We start from the raw sequence: 14655 nt of genomic DNA, 5'->3' as shown, positions 1-14655 counted from the left end.
GATGCAAAGTCTTCATACTCTTCATTCAAATCAGTTTCGACGCGACCCGCTGAATCCTTCAACATCTCAACACAGTCCTCGCCAAACTACAGCCCCGCCAATTTACCCATGATCTGTTACATTGGCAAGACTCAATTGGCTTCAGTCCGAAACAACCTTTTTCGCGTCGCTTCTGGACCTGGAAGGACATGGAACGAACCCGTGTTTCGCCTCCAGCAACTGCGCGCTCGCATCCTCGTACCTTCAAATTCCGATCACGATGCTCATTTTGTGGGCGTCTTTCTAGGGATGGCGCAGAAGCACTTCTACCCTACCCCACCTATCAGTGGCAGACGCGACTCGCGCATTTCGCCAGGACAGGGCATTCCTCCAAGCCCTAACTTTCACGACATCAAGTTGAAGATTCTCACGCACGACATTGATACATCCGAGTTTATTGTTTACACTGGCCACATCACAAAGGAGTTCTTGGAGAAGTTCCACGATCCCTTCAAGGCTCCAGCTGACGATGACGATGCTATTGTTTCTGGTCTCAGGATCGAATACACAAGAGTTCCTATCTGGCCGATTTTGGGACTCAGAGAGAGACTAGGCAAAGCTCTAGGTCAAGAGATTGTCGGAACCTTCAACCCAGATGAGATCGAGACATGGGAGAAAGATCCCGAGAAACCAACTGGCGAGAAGCGCAAGCGCGATGTCCTCACCGAGGTCGTCAGCAGTAGCTACGAGGAAGAGACCGAGGAAGAGCCAGCAATCGTTTCAAAGAAACGCTGTCTAAACGAGGGTACACCTGTGGGCGTGGTGATGTGAAAGCAAGCTACATGCAGTGTATGATATGAAACTGAGATGGGATGGATATACCCCACGGTTTAATTTTGAGGGCAACAGGACGCATTCGGTATACACAATACATTTGGCTGGGCTGGACTGTCTTTGGGATTGCATGAAGACTCAATCTGCCTCACAGGCACGCATGACATGGACAATGGCGCAGGGTTATAAGATAGTTGACGGCGCAAGGTTATCTGGGCATTAGGGTATGTATGAGCAACAAACAGCATTTGGCTTTGGGGTCTGGTTATGAATTGAGCTTTCAGAGGGACTGAAGTGAGGGATAGGTTTAGGACATGTACATATGCCTTTCTTGTGGTTTTGATCTTTCTAGCGAGATGGTCTGCGTTTAATCACGAATTCAATGACATTTCTTGAGCATTGTCCTTGACACTTTGATCTCAATTGCTTTTTGGGTTGTTCGCGGGGTAGAGCATTTCTGACCATTAGTAGGCTCGACACACGTTCGTCAACTTCAAGGCCATCTCTCACAAGGAACTAGTTGTCAAAGAGAAACACATGTCTATTCAATCTATTGCTAAATCAACGGACGACGTCCGAACCTCGGAATGCTGCACGACTACACCATCTTTTCTACTCTGCTTACAAGAAAGCGGAGATATTTGAGTTTTCCCCAGACCTTGATCCGAACTTGCACCTGCATATCTTTAGTGTTCTTTTAGGGATAGCATCGTGAGAGCTTCCTATTTCGAACACCGGAAGAGCGGAGAGTGGTTGTGCGTGTGATGGATCAGCGATTGTTAGTCGAGTCTGATAAACTCCAGGTATTGGGATGCGTGATCGCAAATACTGCCATTTCAATACTGGCCTGGTTATACCTTGTCTTTGGATAAGGCTGAGTTGGGCTGGGTTGGGTTTGGGCTTTTACCCGGTAATTAACAAGGTTTTTTGTTTCTACCGCTTAATTTGTTTCAATGGTAACCTTTGAAAGGCTGGGGTTGTTATGTGTGATGACGTTCTTGATGCGAATGTGAGAACAGGGGATATCGGATCTATACGCGGGATACAAATGTCAGATAGTGAATAGATTACTCAAAAAAGACATTAATCCCTCATAAGAACAATAACATCCTCGTATTAATTAGTTACAGACCGACATTTCTAATCCTCCCCGCAATTCTTGTTGCTGCATTCCCCGGACTTGAGAGGTCACCAGGGCCCGAACTACGGCAGACAAGGATCTCAGGGTCCGGGGTATGAACTCTTTTCGACTTACACCAAATGCCAATATCAATGCCATCTTTGATCAACTGCGGTATCGTCCTTCCCCACCATCATCTATTCTGTCGTTCCTCCGGTACCACCATCTTTTTTTTTTCCTTTTTCTCTCACATCTCCACCAACCACAGCAAACATACTATCACAAAAACCATTCAGCTGATCGTCGATCCCACCCCCTCTCCACGTGGATTGCAGGGACGACTTTCTGCCTCGGTCTTGTAGAGTCAGACAAGAAGAAAACTTGGAAAACATACCAAGATCTTCTAGTCTGGCAGCTGATTTCCCCACGGGGAAGCGGGGACTGTCTTCGGCTCAGGAACTTCTTTCGGGCTGATACAGCTGCTATGCACTCGTTGAATACGGCGATGGCTTCCTCTTCTGGGGGAGATGCCTTTGAGGAAAGATGCAAGTTCAACGTCGACGTCGAACCAGGGTTGAGAGAGATAAACTCAATACCTTGTGGAATATGTCAAAGCGGGAGGGGAGGAGCGCGATGTTGCTCGAGGTTCAAATTGAGCTCATTTCCCGGATGAAAAAAGGATCAGCAATTCAACTGAGACAGCGGGATCATTGTCTGTTGACTCGTTGTTTTGACGCTTGAAAGACTTAAACTTTGTTGTGTACGGCTCTCTCCGTGGTGGTTTAGTTCAGACTTTTGTTCCAACTACCACTCTTACAACTTGAGCTCTCAGTCTTACAGTTGAGCTTCACAATGAAGTTTCAAAGTCTTCTTTCCGGCTTCGGTCTTCTTACGGCTGTGGTAGCTGTTCCAGCTCCTCTCCCTGCACCAGATGCAATTCCGGATCTTCAACCTGCTGAGCCGGCCACACCAGCTCTGGAAGAACGAGCAGCCAAAGTCACAGTCGCTGTTCCCTCTGGAACTGTCATCGGCTCAAGTTCTGGAAAAGTTGATTCCTTCAGAGGAATTCCCTTTGCGGATCCACCGACGGGTTCTTTACGACTTAAACCGCCAAAGAAACTATCCAAGCCTCTAGGCAACTTTGATGCTTCAGGACTTGTTGGTCCGTCATGTCCTCAGATGTTCATCTCATCCGGTGCCCAAGATGTCATCTCCAAGTTTCTCTCAGACTTTCTGGCCATTCCCTTCCTTACCCCCATCACTGGTCAGGAGGATTGTCTTACCATGACTGTTCAACGACCGGCTGGTACTAAGGCTGGTGATAAACTTCCTGTGTTGTTCTGGATCTTTGGCGGTGGCTTTGAACTTGGTTCGAGCGCTATGTACGATGGAACTAGTCTCTTGGGTACTGCCATTGATCAGGACCAGCCGTTTATCTATGTTGCTGTCAACTACCGCGTCGCTGGTTTCGGATTCATGCCAGGTGCCGAGATCAAGAAGGATGGAAGTTCGAACTTGGGTCTTCTTGACCAGCGCATGGGTCTTCAGTGGGTTGCCGATAACATTGCTTCCTTCGGTGGTGATCCTGATAAGGTCACCATCTGGGGCGAATCTGCCGGTGCCATCTCAGTGCTTGATCAGATGGTTCTCTACGGTGGTGATGCCGATTACAATGGCAAGCCCCTTTTCCGCGGCGCCATCATGAACTCTGGCAGTGTTGCCCCGGCGGAACCTGTGGATAGTGACAAGGCGCAAGCTATCTACGACGCAGTAGTGAAATCGGGCGGATGTTCTGGATCTTCTGATACCCTCGCTTGTCTCCGTGGCCTGAGTTACGACAAGTTCTTGAACGCAGCAAACTCTGTTCCGGGACTCTTGTCATACAACTCCCTTGCCCTGTCATACCTCCCCCGCCCGGACGGTACCGTTCTTCCTGATAGTCCAGAAGCACTCATCGCATCAGGTCGTTACCACGCTGTTCCCATGATCAACGGCAACCAAGAAGACGAAGGCACTCTCTTTGCTCTCTTCCAGCCAAACTTGACCACGACAGCCAAGTTCGTCGATTACCTTCAGCAACTCTACTTCCAAAAAGCTACCAAGGAGCAATTGACCGCTCTGGTGAACGCATATCCCATCGCTCTCAGCGCAGGAAGTCCTTTCCGAACATCCCTCCTCAACGAAGTCTTCCCCATGTTCAAGCGCCGCGCTGCCATCTTCGGCGACTTGGTCTTCTCTCTTACCCGCCGAATCTTTCTCCAAACAGCATCTGAGCAGAATCCCGACGTTCCAGCATGGTCTTACCTCGCGAGTTACAACTACGGCACACCAATTCTCGGCACGATGCACGGTTCTGATCTGCTACAAGTCTTCTTTGGCATCTGGCCGAACAACGCTATGCGCAGTATCAGGACGTATTATTTCAACTTTGTGTATAACTTGGATCCTAACAAGGGTGTTACTAAGTATGCGAATTGGCCAGAGTGGAAGGATAGTAAGAAGCTTATGTGGTTTGAGACGGCGAATAAGAACAGTATCATTGATGATAACTTCAGGACGGCGCAATATGATTGGATTTCGAACAATGTGGAGGTTTTGAAGGTTTAATTAAGGACATAGTTATGAATTAATGCATATGCTTTTGCTTGTTCAAAGATGAGAATGCCCGCATATCACTATCCAGTGACTGATTGTAGTTGTGTACATCTCCTAAGACTGCCCGAGAGTTGAGGAGTTTACACCATCCAGCTCTATCCTCACTGTTGTCTATAATGTTCCGAAAGTCCTGCCTGTCATCTTGAAGTCTATTCAGAAAGATGGAAAGGCCCAGTACCTCCTTATCCAGTCCATCAAAGACATGCTCCAATCAAGCTCTGCTCTAAAGCTTTGCCATTTTCATGATCTTTAAGGACATGAATTCTAGTTGTAAGGATATTTTTTCTTGACTCAGCTATTGCTCGTCAATTTGAGACCTTGAGTCATTGTCTTTCTCATGTCTACTGATCTCCTCTTGTCTCATGGTCTTCATCACCTACCGAGCCACTGTCTCCTGCGTCAGTCATTCATCTATTGGTACGTCGGCAGCTGGAGATGTTCGTTGGCAGGCCAGCTAAGTCTCAATGACTAGCATAAGCTGTCTTAGCATTGATCTTGAGTTTTCTCTGACTGGAGCTTCTGACTCTATCCAGAGGATGTATTCATATGTTGTCGAAGCATTTCTTCACTGTTCACCCAAAGTGAAAAGTTGGAAAAGAGTCACAGTCGACACCGCACGCACCTCGTTATAACATGCCTCAAAAGGAATCACGTTCCACTCAACGCAGCATCGTGAGGTGAGAAATCGTTACGAATGCTAGAAAGGAACAATTTCCCGCCAAGTTTGATGTCAAAAATGCAAAAGAAAGGGTCTGGCCGGGGATTGAACCCGGGACCTCTCGCAAGCTATGCTGTAGGGTTTTCCCTAAGCGAGAATCATACCACTAGACCACCAGACCGATCAAGGTTCCGAAGAACCTGCTGTGGAATCGTTGAGACTGAGATCAGAATTTGGTACTATATTGTACATTTTCTGACTTTCGGTCTGAATTTTCGACTCAGGCCAAATCACCAACATCGTCATGGTAATGGATAAGTGACACCAGAAGCCAAGCTGACTTACTGTGGGCAGAAGCTGTTAAATCTGCATCTTTGAACATAATGGAGATGTGCCGTTTCAGTTGCGTCAATGTCGTTTTCGGGTCCTAACAGAAACTATTCAGCGGTTCCAAACGATTCGAGCCAAACTTTCAAGAATCTCAATGGTCGTCATATTTCAATGGTATTTAACTTTTATTACAAACATGCTTCCAACATCATAGTTTACACAGTCAAGCATATCCATGAGCGCTGAGCCACTCCTTGAGCTTCTCAGAGTCACGCTCGCGGTACGCAGCACGTCCACGGATCTTATCCTTGACAGTCTCCAGAGTTCGGTTGAAGCTGCTGGTATCCTTGTCGGCCATAAACTTCTCAATCTCGTCAACAGCAGACACATTGGTGAAGCTGCCAAGACTGAGCTTCATGTATCGGTCGACAACAACAGGGTTGCCAAGCTTGGTGATGACGGCATCCCAGTTGTCCTGCATGAACTGCCATTGCAAAGGACGGCCAATGACGTTGCTAGCGACAGAGCCACCGAGAACGTGCATGTCTCCGGCAGGGACGGCGTTGGAGGGAGGAGACTCGTTGAAGTTGAAGGGAATGACCTCCTTGGCCAGGAGCTCAGCATCCTTGACAGTGCCAAGAACACTGAGGGAAAGTAGCTTGCCGTCGATAGACTTGGTGTTGAACCACTCCTTCTTGAGAATCTCAACAGTTCGGGCAGGCTCCTTCATGATAGCAGCGCGCCAGACGGCAACACGGAGAGGAGCGGGGATGGATCCAGCTTCGGGGTTCTCGACCCAGGTGTTGAAGCGCTTCAGGGCCTCCTCAGTCACACTACTCATGTTAGTCCAGTCAAGCTACGGATACAAGAAACTTACGCAGGGTGGCCGCACGCAACAGCAACACCAATGATCTCCTTTCGCAAGATACCGGTGAGGTAGTCCTCGCCCTCAGGGAACTCCCAACCAACCTCCTTGACCTTCTCATCAATGAGCTTCAGTGTGAACTTATCCAGAGCCTTCTTGATAGACTCGTCCTCTCCGAAAACGGACTTGACACCACCGATGGAGTCAAGAACCTGGCGCCAGACCAGAGTGTGGTTCTCCTTGCCGAATCCCTCGAGGAAGGTCAGCAAAGCAGGGGTGGTGCCGTTGCCGGCAAAGGCAAGGTCGGCGGTGGAACCAATGATAGAGATCTTGTCCTCGGTGCTGAGCTTGTCTAGCTGATTGCTAAGCTTGGCGAGGCGCTCAGGGGGGTAGTTGACGCGGTAGAAACCAGTGGCACCGCTGTTCAGCTTGTAGAAGTCCTCGTCGACGTCACGGATGGTATCCTCCTTGGTGGTAAGAGACAGAGAGGCGATACCGGCGTGGTCCTTCTTGCCCTCGAGGCCGAGAGGAACCCACCAAGTAGTGGTGTCATCCTCAGGCTTAACATCACCAGTAGACAGGAATCGGGACTGCTTGACAGAGATCTGACCAGGCTCCTCAGCAACGGTAAGGACAGGGTGACCGATCTTGGAGATCCAAGGGTGCATAAGCTCAGTGACATTCTTGCCAGAGGCCTCACCAAGAGCGTTCCATAGAGCTGTAGTCTTAGCGTTTCCATAGGCGTGAGCCTTCAGGTAGTTAGAAACACCCTTGAGGAAAGTCTCGACACCAAGGTGGTTGGCAAGCATGCGGATGGCAGAGCAACCCTTAAGGTAGCTGATGGAGTCGAAAATCTGGTTAACATCAAGAGCATCTCGGACAGGAACGTGGATAGGGTGACTGGCACGGATACCATCCAGACGGAAAGCAGCCTCCATACCCTCGTTAACAAACTGAGCCCAGACTTGCCAGTCAGGGTGCAGGTGGTCAACAGCGTGCCAGCCGACCCAGGTAGCGAAACCCTCATTGAGCCAGAGCTCATCCCACCAGTCCATGGTGACAAGGTTGCCGAACCACTGGTGAGCAAGCTCGTGAGCGACGACATAGGCGACAGCGTTCTTGAATCGAGGATCAGAGGTCTTTTCATCGTAGAGAACCTGGGTAGTACGGTAGGTGACGAGACCCCAGTTCTCCATAGCGCCGTGAGTGAACTCGTGAACAGCAATCAAATCGGACTTGGGCAGAGGGTAGTCAATGTCGAAGATCTCGGAAAAGAAGTCAATGATCTTGGGGGCGTGCTCGAGAGCCCACTGACCCTGCTCCTTGAGACCACGGGTGGTGTAGACACGGACAGGAATCTGCTTGCCGTCGTACTTGCGGTCGGTGAAAGCCTCGATATACTCAAAGTCACCGACAGCCCAGGCCAGTAGGTAAGTGCTCATGACAGGAGAGGTCTCGAATGATACAATGTTCCAGCCATCCTTGGAAGGTCGAGTCTCCTTGACAGGCATGTTGCTCAGAGCAACCTGGTCGGAAGGAATCTCAATCTCGAAATCGAAAGTGGCCTTGAGGTTGGGCTCGTCGAAGCAAGGGAAAGCTCGGCGAGCATCGCAAGCCTCGAACTGTGTGCTGAACATATAGTGCCATTCACCATCGCTGGGAACCGAAGCAGAAGGAGTCTCGGCAGGCTTGTACTTGCTGCGGTAGAAACCAGCCATCTCATTGTTGATGATACCCTCGAACTCGATAATCAGGGAAGCCTTGGAAGCGACAGGAAGCTCCTCGTCAAAGGTGATGGTAGAGCGTTGAGCCTTGGAGTCATAGTTGAACTTCGTAGATTCGAATGTCTTGGAGTCGACGGAGACCTTGGCGTGAGAGAGCTTGAGCTCGAGAGTGTTGACGATGATCTCCTTGGTGGGCTTTGTGATTTCCGAGTCGATACTGTAGAGCAGTCAGAGCTAGCTTCACGATGAGGGGTAGAGGCGGCGTGACGTACGTAACGGTTCCCTTATAAGTCCAGTTGGTGAACTCGAGATCCCTCAAGGAGAGGTCATAGTGCTTAGGCTTGACATTTTCGGGGAGAACATCGCGGTCAGTCATTGTTTCGTTGCGGGCGAGTCTGGCGTGGGCGGAACAAGCTCGATCAGAGATCTTGGGAACAAGGCTGTTTGTGGTGTTAGCAAGCTATAGCTCTGAGCTTTAGCTTAGCGAGTCTCGAGTGGGCGGGTTGTTCACAAGAACAATGGGGTATAATGAGAATAGAGGAGAAATTGAAGGGAACAGATGATGTGAGAGTGGAACAGACGGCAAGATATAGCTTAACAAAAGGGCAATGGACTAAGCAGAGCAAACAAGAGCGTGATGATGCGTTGCCGTGTAGGACCCCGCGGTTAGTGGGGTGTGGGCCGGTTTCCGTTAAGATCCCAGCTGCCCCTCTCTCCATTCTCTGTCTCGAACGGAGGAGACGGGAAGTCTATGATGGAAGGGATAACGTACCTCCGAATACCGATTGGCATAGGCCGTCCATTATCACGGCGACTATTCAACGGCTTCGCTTGACCATTTACAAGTGAAGCAAGTCCTCTCGAGAAGATGCCACAGTTGACAATTTCTTGAGAAACAGATACAGAGGGTGCCGTCTGCCGTGTAATCACCGATAGTGGGCTACAGTTGCTCCACAGACGTAGAGGCAGAGGCAGATGTCGCAAAAGGCCCTTTGAGGACGACATTTTGGCCCGGATCCTCACCCTTTTCAGGAGTGATGCGCCGTCGCAATTGGGCAGGTCGTTGATAGGTGAACTCTTACGGGATGCCAATGATATCCTCTTTTAGCAACTGAGAGCCCCCATTGATGGCACTTTTGTAGCGTAGCTGCCCCCAGTATCGTATCAGTATTAAGAGAGTGTCGATGCTGTGTCGAAATTTTCGGGTCAACGTAAAGCTCAGGGCCGTTTGGTATGCCGTATTGCCGGCGACAAGCGAGATGCCGAGCCGTGTGTATTGTGTCATGACAATTATTTGCACTGTATATCATGAGATAGGGTAACTCGTGGTGATCCAAGAGGAGCGAGCGTAACCACAATGATATCGAGTCGGCTACTAAATACAGAGATCATTTCAATGAACAACACAAAGTCCACGTCACCAAAAGTGGATTCATGGGCTTGAGATATGAAGCAAACTGGGAGAGGATCAAGGACAACAGAGCTTGCCTTCATTGTGACCTCAAAGAGCTTAAGATAAACTTAGGATGGAATATCCTAAAAATTTACAAGACTTCTTTATTTTGTGCTTTCTTAGTCAATCTTCAGGGTAAATATCCTCATTGCTTAGACACAACGATACCCAAGTCATGATGGTCACAAGTCCAGTTGTCACAATGCTTGCTGTTGCTCTCTCATGATTCAATTCAGAAATCAGATATAGTTTACGCTTCTAGCGCTCAGTTGAAATGACATTCTATCCATTATTCCAGCCAAAAAGAAATTTGCCGATCCCATAAGCTACCCATCAACACTGCCACACTTCTTTGAAGGGGCAAGCTTGATCCAATCCCACCAAGTGAGCCATATTGGCTTTCCATACCAGTACGCCATGCAACCCAAGTTCAAAAGCGCTTCCCAGTAAAAGCAAACCTATTCCTGCCTGATTGAAAAGATCAAATGCTAACCTCCAAATACCATGCATCCTTGTTGCTCATCATGCATAATCCCTATCAAAACAATCCAACCCATTACATCTAAGCCGACATCTCTTCTTGCTCAACCTTTGTTGCTACGGCATCCCACCAAGGCCCATGGGCTGCTCTGTCAACCGTTCCAATCTTCTCTAGTAAGTTCGATATCTCTCTAACTCGATCAACAAACTCAGAGAGTCCGAGACTGGCTAGCTTCTCGCCAGCCGTGTTGGCCGCCTTGACCTTCTCACTTGCTGATCCAGCAGCGAGGCGGGCAAGAATGTTGCTACGAAGACGGGTGAGCAAAAGTCGCAAGACAGGTTCTCTAGGCTCGTTTCCGTTCTGTGCCATGTCTTGACTGGCAGTCAGAACCTTAGTAACAAGAGCGCGGAGGTGGCTCTTGGTCGCCGTCGGCATCGATCTTCCAGATTCGAGGGCAGCCATGACGCCGTCCACAGTAGCTTGGAGAGGATGACCCGCCTCGAGAACCGCCATGATGCGTGATGCTTCCATCTTCCACGAAGACCGAACATCCCGCTTCAGGAGGTTTTTGCACTGCAACAGAACAGCGCCGGCGGTAATGACTCGCTGAATGGTGGTAGAGACTTGGCCGATGCGATTGTAATCTAGTCGAAGCATCTCTGGAACCTCCTCAATGGGCGGGGGGGAGATCCTGGTAAAGATGTCTACGAGCATCTGTGCATAGAACTTTCCAGCATTCGGTCGCGACCTCGGATGGTTGATTCCCTCTGGGTCCCTCTTCTGAACTTCTGCAAGAACCTTTGCTCGGGAAGCCTTCCATGTCGCCTCAGCTGCTGCAAGGCCAAGCTGACCTTTCTCAACATCCTCGGCGAACCTCTTAGCCTCATATGGCGCCGCGGATTGGATAAGCTGAGGTGCAGCACTTCGCAAAAGATAGTTGATGTAGTCGCAGAGCATCACATCAATGAACCCGTTGAGGGCCTCAACTCGATCGATAATGTCGCCGTCTGCCAGTTTGTTCTGGATCAAGTCCTGAACCTCTTCATCGCGAAAAGGGGCACAGAGTTTGGGCAGAAGTGACGACATGGCAGTAAAGAACTTCTCATATGAGAAGTTGCCGAGGGCGAATTGCCGCTCTGCCATCTCGGGGTCTAGAATTTCACCAATCAGGTTATACATGGAGTTGCCCGGTTTGAGCAAACGCTGGAGCCTTTCCTTAATGTAGCTTGCGATAAGAGCGAAAACCTGGAAATTGATCCCACTATCGTCATCTCTCATAGTGGTCCGCATCTGCATATATATAAATTTCGAACGTTCCGATTGCTGTTCTCTGTATTCGTCAGGCGAGAGCTGGTATTCCTTGTTGATAGCCAACTCATGCACCACAATCCTGTTATTAGGCAACAGACCATTGAGGCCGGTCTTGGGCGCAGGAGCCTTCTCCTGGGCTTTGCTGGCCGGTGTTGCAGGAGGAGTCAGTGTTTGCGACTCGGATGAGACCAGACTGTTGGCTGCCTCAGATGCTTCTCCGGGTGCGTTCTCAGCCACACGGGGCTTTGTGTCTCCGGTCTTCTTCTTGATAGAGCGAGCTTTGCGGGCTTCGGCAACCGCGTCAAATATCATCTTTTTGCCCTTTTCTGCACCTGCTAGTTTCTTGATCCGCACTATGAGCATCAACTGGTTGTCTTGGATGCTCTTCTTGTAAAGAGCCGTGGCAGCATCGTCAGTTGTGTCCTTGACGGTGTGATAGATTGCGTCAAGCTCAACAAACTGCATGAGCATAACCTCGATCAAGGCATTAGAATCTCGGGATTTCCAGGCGATGAAAGCATTGTAGAAAGTGGCATACGCCTCAGGAAGAGTCTTCTTGAGTGCAGGTGGCATGGTGTACTTGTTGGCGGATGTCAAGCGAGACAGGATATTCTCAAAAGAAATGAGCAAGTCTCGCGCCTTGCCTACCAAGTCCTGCAATTGAGGATTGGCAAGATCCGTAGAGGGCAGTCGGTGAGAAGTGAGTACATCGACGACGTCCTCGTCGCCATTGTCGTTCTTGTTGCTGAGAACTTGATTGGGATGACCAAGGATCAAGAAGGCACTGAGAAACGTGCGAACAGCTGTCATCTCGCCAACCGAACCAGTTTCACCCTCCTCGAGACCACATAGTCTAAGCAACTGTGCCGTAATAACAAGGACCCGCTCCTGGGCCAGGAGCTCAACGACAGTATCGAAGTGTGTATCTCTGATGCCATCCACAGTCAAGCCGAGGTTGTTGAACTCGGAGATGGCTCTCTTTCGGAGGCAGCCACGCCACCACCACTGGATACTTCTTGTGGCTTCCTCTTCGGTGGGCTTGCGTCTCTCTTGCTCAACATCGGGCATGGGGTCTGTGGGCTTCCTGGCCATAATACTCTGCCCGCGACTCCGCTTAGACGCGTTCTTGGTACGTAGTTCCTCCCTTCGTCTTTCTGCCTCAGCCATTCGCTCCTCGATCTGAGCCTTCAATCGGGAAATGTCCTGCTCTCGCTTCTCCTTCATAAATTCGGCAACCTGCTTTGCCTTCTTAACCTCGTCCGCACAATTGGCGACAATCTCTGCCAAATTGCGCTCCCTGGCCTGCTGTGCCGCTATGGCTCGCTCCTCCGATAGTGAAGTATCTCGATGAGTCGCTTTAGCCAGGGCCGCTCGAAGACGAACCTTTTCGGCATGCGCCGCTCGATCGGCAAGTCGCGCCCTGCGGTCCTCAAGAAAAGAGGCGCGGCGAAGATGTTGAGCGACATGCTTGCTCTGTTCACCTCCACGGTGACTTGATGGTTGAATAGAGGAGCATCGCGAGTGGGCAGACGAGATTGAGTTGCGGCGCGACGAGGCAGCCGAATCTCTGCGACGAGCCTGCGTTGGGCGATAGAAGCGAGCGGCAATGTGGGGAGGTGGTGTATAAATTCTCGAATCGTCATCTAGGACATCGTCTTCCTCATCGGGAGGAGGCATGGAGAGATCTAGTGTATCTTCTATTTCGTGGTCCGAGGGCGCACCGTTGGACTCCTCGATATTGCGCGGCGGCTCCGCGAGGTCGTGGGAGAGGCGGCGCATCGTGTCAGCGGCTGATGGCAGATGTGACATGGCCACCGCTGAATGGTTGTGTTGTGAAGTTACCAAAGAATAAATCAATGGTAAAAGTAAAGTCAATCCCAGCGCGGGAGATTCGTCTTGTCGACGCCCAAACGGGGGAGGCCGGTTTGAGGTCAGGCTGGGCGCTGAAAGCGTAAAGCAGAGTCGAGAGACTAGGAGCGTTTCGTCAGGGCAACTCTGGTGGCGCAGTGGGATCCGTGGGTGGTTCTGAATCAGCAGCAAAAGGCTAAAACGGGGAAGTCTCAAATCCGCTAAACGAGCCCACCAAAGAATGGATGAAGGGTTGAAATGAGAGACTGCGCAATAAGTCGCGATGAAAGCGTATAATAAATAAGGCGCAGATGGGTAGAAACGAGGGGAATGCGGGGGACAGAATATAAGTATTGCACAAGCCGTTTATTAAACGCTTACAGAAGCGTCAGGCTATTGTGAATAAAGATAAGATGGAAAGAGAAAAGAATGGAAGTGAGTGAGGTTGGAGGAGGGAAAACAGTAGAAGACACTGAGTGCCAGGTGAAGGCGGGGGAGTCAAGCCAATGAAGTGTAATTCCTTATCGTTGGACTCGCACTTTCCCGTTGTTGTAGTTGCAGTTGCATATGCAGTTGGTGGCTTCCAAGTGCCGCTCTTTCCACTGCTTGCGACGACGAAAGGGAAGGCACCCGTTCAAGGACGATGAGATGGATGCATGCGCCGCGACTACCTTAAAGGGATATGTACAGAGTGGGAGGGGAGGGAAGTGGGGGGTTAACAAGAAGGAGGGAAGGTTCCAGTTTCGAGTACCAAAAAGCATGGGCGTTTTTTCTTCTTCTTTTGTTGTTACTCCAAGGAGAACCCTTTTTTCCTTGGAACATTGTGAAACTTTGACGCCCCGGCTTCGTGGACAGTGGACAATGGACAGGGCATGTATCAGAATCCCTGGGCTGGAGAGCCTGGGGCTGGGCCACTAAACTTCAGTGGACTCGCTCACTGGCTTACAGCAAGTCCACGATAGCGAGTCGAGTTTCGTTAGGTCAGCTTATAAGATGAGCTCTAATCCATTCCAAAGAACCCACCAGAACCATGTCTCCACGATTATCAATCACATCAATTCTGCAAATCAACTAACCTTATCCGTTTCCTCTTCTACTGTTAGTCGACGATTACTGAAACGAGGCCCTTTCCCGCTGTACCGAAGCGCCCCCCCAGCCCCAGCCCGGTCATGCCCGTCTCGTCTCGTCTCATACCCCAGCCATGACATTTCTATCTTTGGTTTACCGAAAAGCCCATCCCCCCCAGATTCATGCATGTGTACTCGATGCGACGTCATCACACGTGTTTCCCCTCCCGTGACGCTTTCCGGAGCCAAGATTGCGATGGTGCATTGTGCCATTATGGGTGACTTGCTGCAATTGGGCCCATATGCGCCTCGACATCTCGCGTGATAGAT

General features: G+C 50.1%; 4 protein-coding genes and 1 non-coding gene across 6 annotated transcripts in view; 2 read left to right on the top strand and 3 right to left on the bottom strand.

The window, feature by feature from the left end:
* FOXG_11104 (uncharacterized protein) overlaps positions 1-810 on the top strand; it is a gene marked incomplete at both ends in the record, with an annotated part of 1405 nt that extends 595 nt beyond the window's left edge. Inside the window, one exon of the mRNA XM_018390612.1 lies at positions 93-810. Coding sequence (XP_018249113.1) covers positions 93-810 — 718 coding nt within the window. The remainder of the gene's footprint in view (positions 1-92) is intronic.
* Positions 811-2098: 1288 nt separating this feature from the next.
* FOXG_11103 (triacylglycerol lipase) lies at positions 2099-4855 on the top strand. Its single transcript, XM_018390611.1, has one exon. It carries the CDS (start codon positions 2786-2788, stop codon positions 4538-4540), a length of 1755 nt encoding a protein of 584 aa, XP_018249112.1. The 5' UTR covers positions 2099-2785; the 3' UTR covers positions 4541-4855.
* Positions 4856-5336: 481 nt separating this feature from the next.
* FOXG_20456 lies at positions 5337-5427 on the bottom strand. Its single transcript has one exon. It is a non-coding gene; the product is annotated as a tRNA-Pro (tRNA).
* Positions 5428-5638: 211 nt separating this feature from the next.
* FOXG_11102 (glutamyl aminopeptidase) lies at positions 5639-9356 on the bottom strand. 2 transcript variants are annotated; one of them, XM_018390609.1, is made up of 4 exons: positions 8938-9356; positions 8438-8605; positions 6454-8382; positions 5651-6409 (listed from the first exon to the last, which is right to left on the bottom strand). In XM_018390609.1, exons 1-4 carry the CDS (start codon positions 9168-9170, stop codon positions 5800-5802), a joined length of 2940 nt encoding a protein of 979 aa, XP_018249110.1. In that variant the 5' UTR covers positions 9171-9356; the 3' UTR covers positions 5651-5799. The 2 variants fall into 2 exon arrangements, with proteins under 2 accessions (XP_018249111.1, XP_018249110.1); XM_018390610.1 differs by lacking the exon at positions 8938-9356 and having other exon boundaries at positions 5639-6409; positions 8438-8874.
* Positions 9357-9801: 445 nt separating this feature from the next.
* On the bottom strand, positions 9802-14192 carry FOXG_11101 (uncharacterized protein). The gene has a single exon (XM_018390608.1). It carries the CDS (start codon positions 13217-13219, stop codon positions 10181-10183), a length of 3039 nt encoding a protein of 1012 aa, XP_018249109.1. The 5' UTR covers positions 13220-14192; the 3' UTR covers positions 9802-10180.
* Between the last annotated feature and the right edge of the window lie 463 nt (positions 14193-14655).

Source organism: Fusarium oxysporum, chromosome 1 (assembly GCF_000149955.1).
Source record: "Fusarium oxysporum f. sp. lycopersici 4287 chromosome 1, whole genome shotgun sequence".
Taxonomy (NCBI): Eukaryota; Fungi; Ascomycota; class Sordariomycetes; order Hypocreales; family Nectriaceae; genus Fusarium; species Fusarium oxysporum.
Note: the sequence above shows the minus strand (reverse complement) of the source record. Positions and strands in the feature narration are given on the sequence as shown.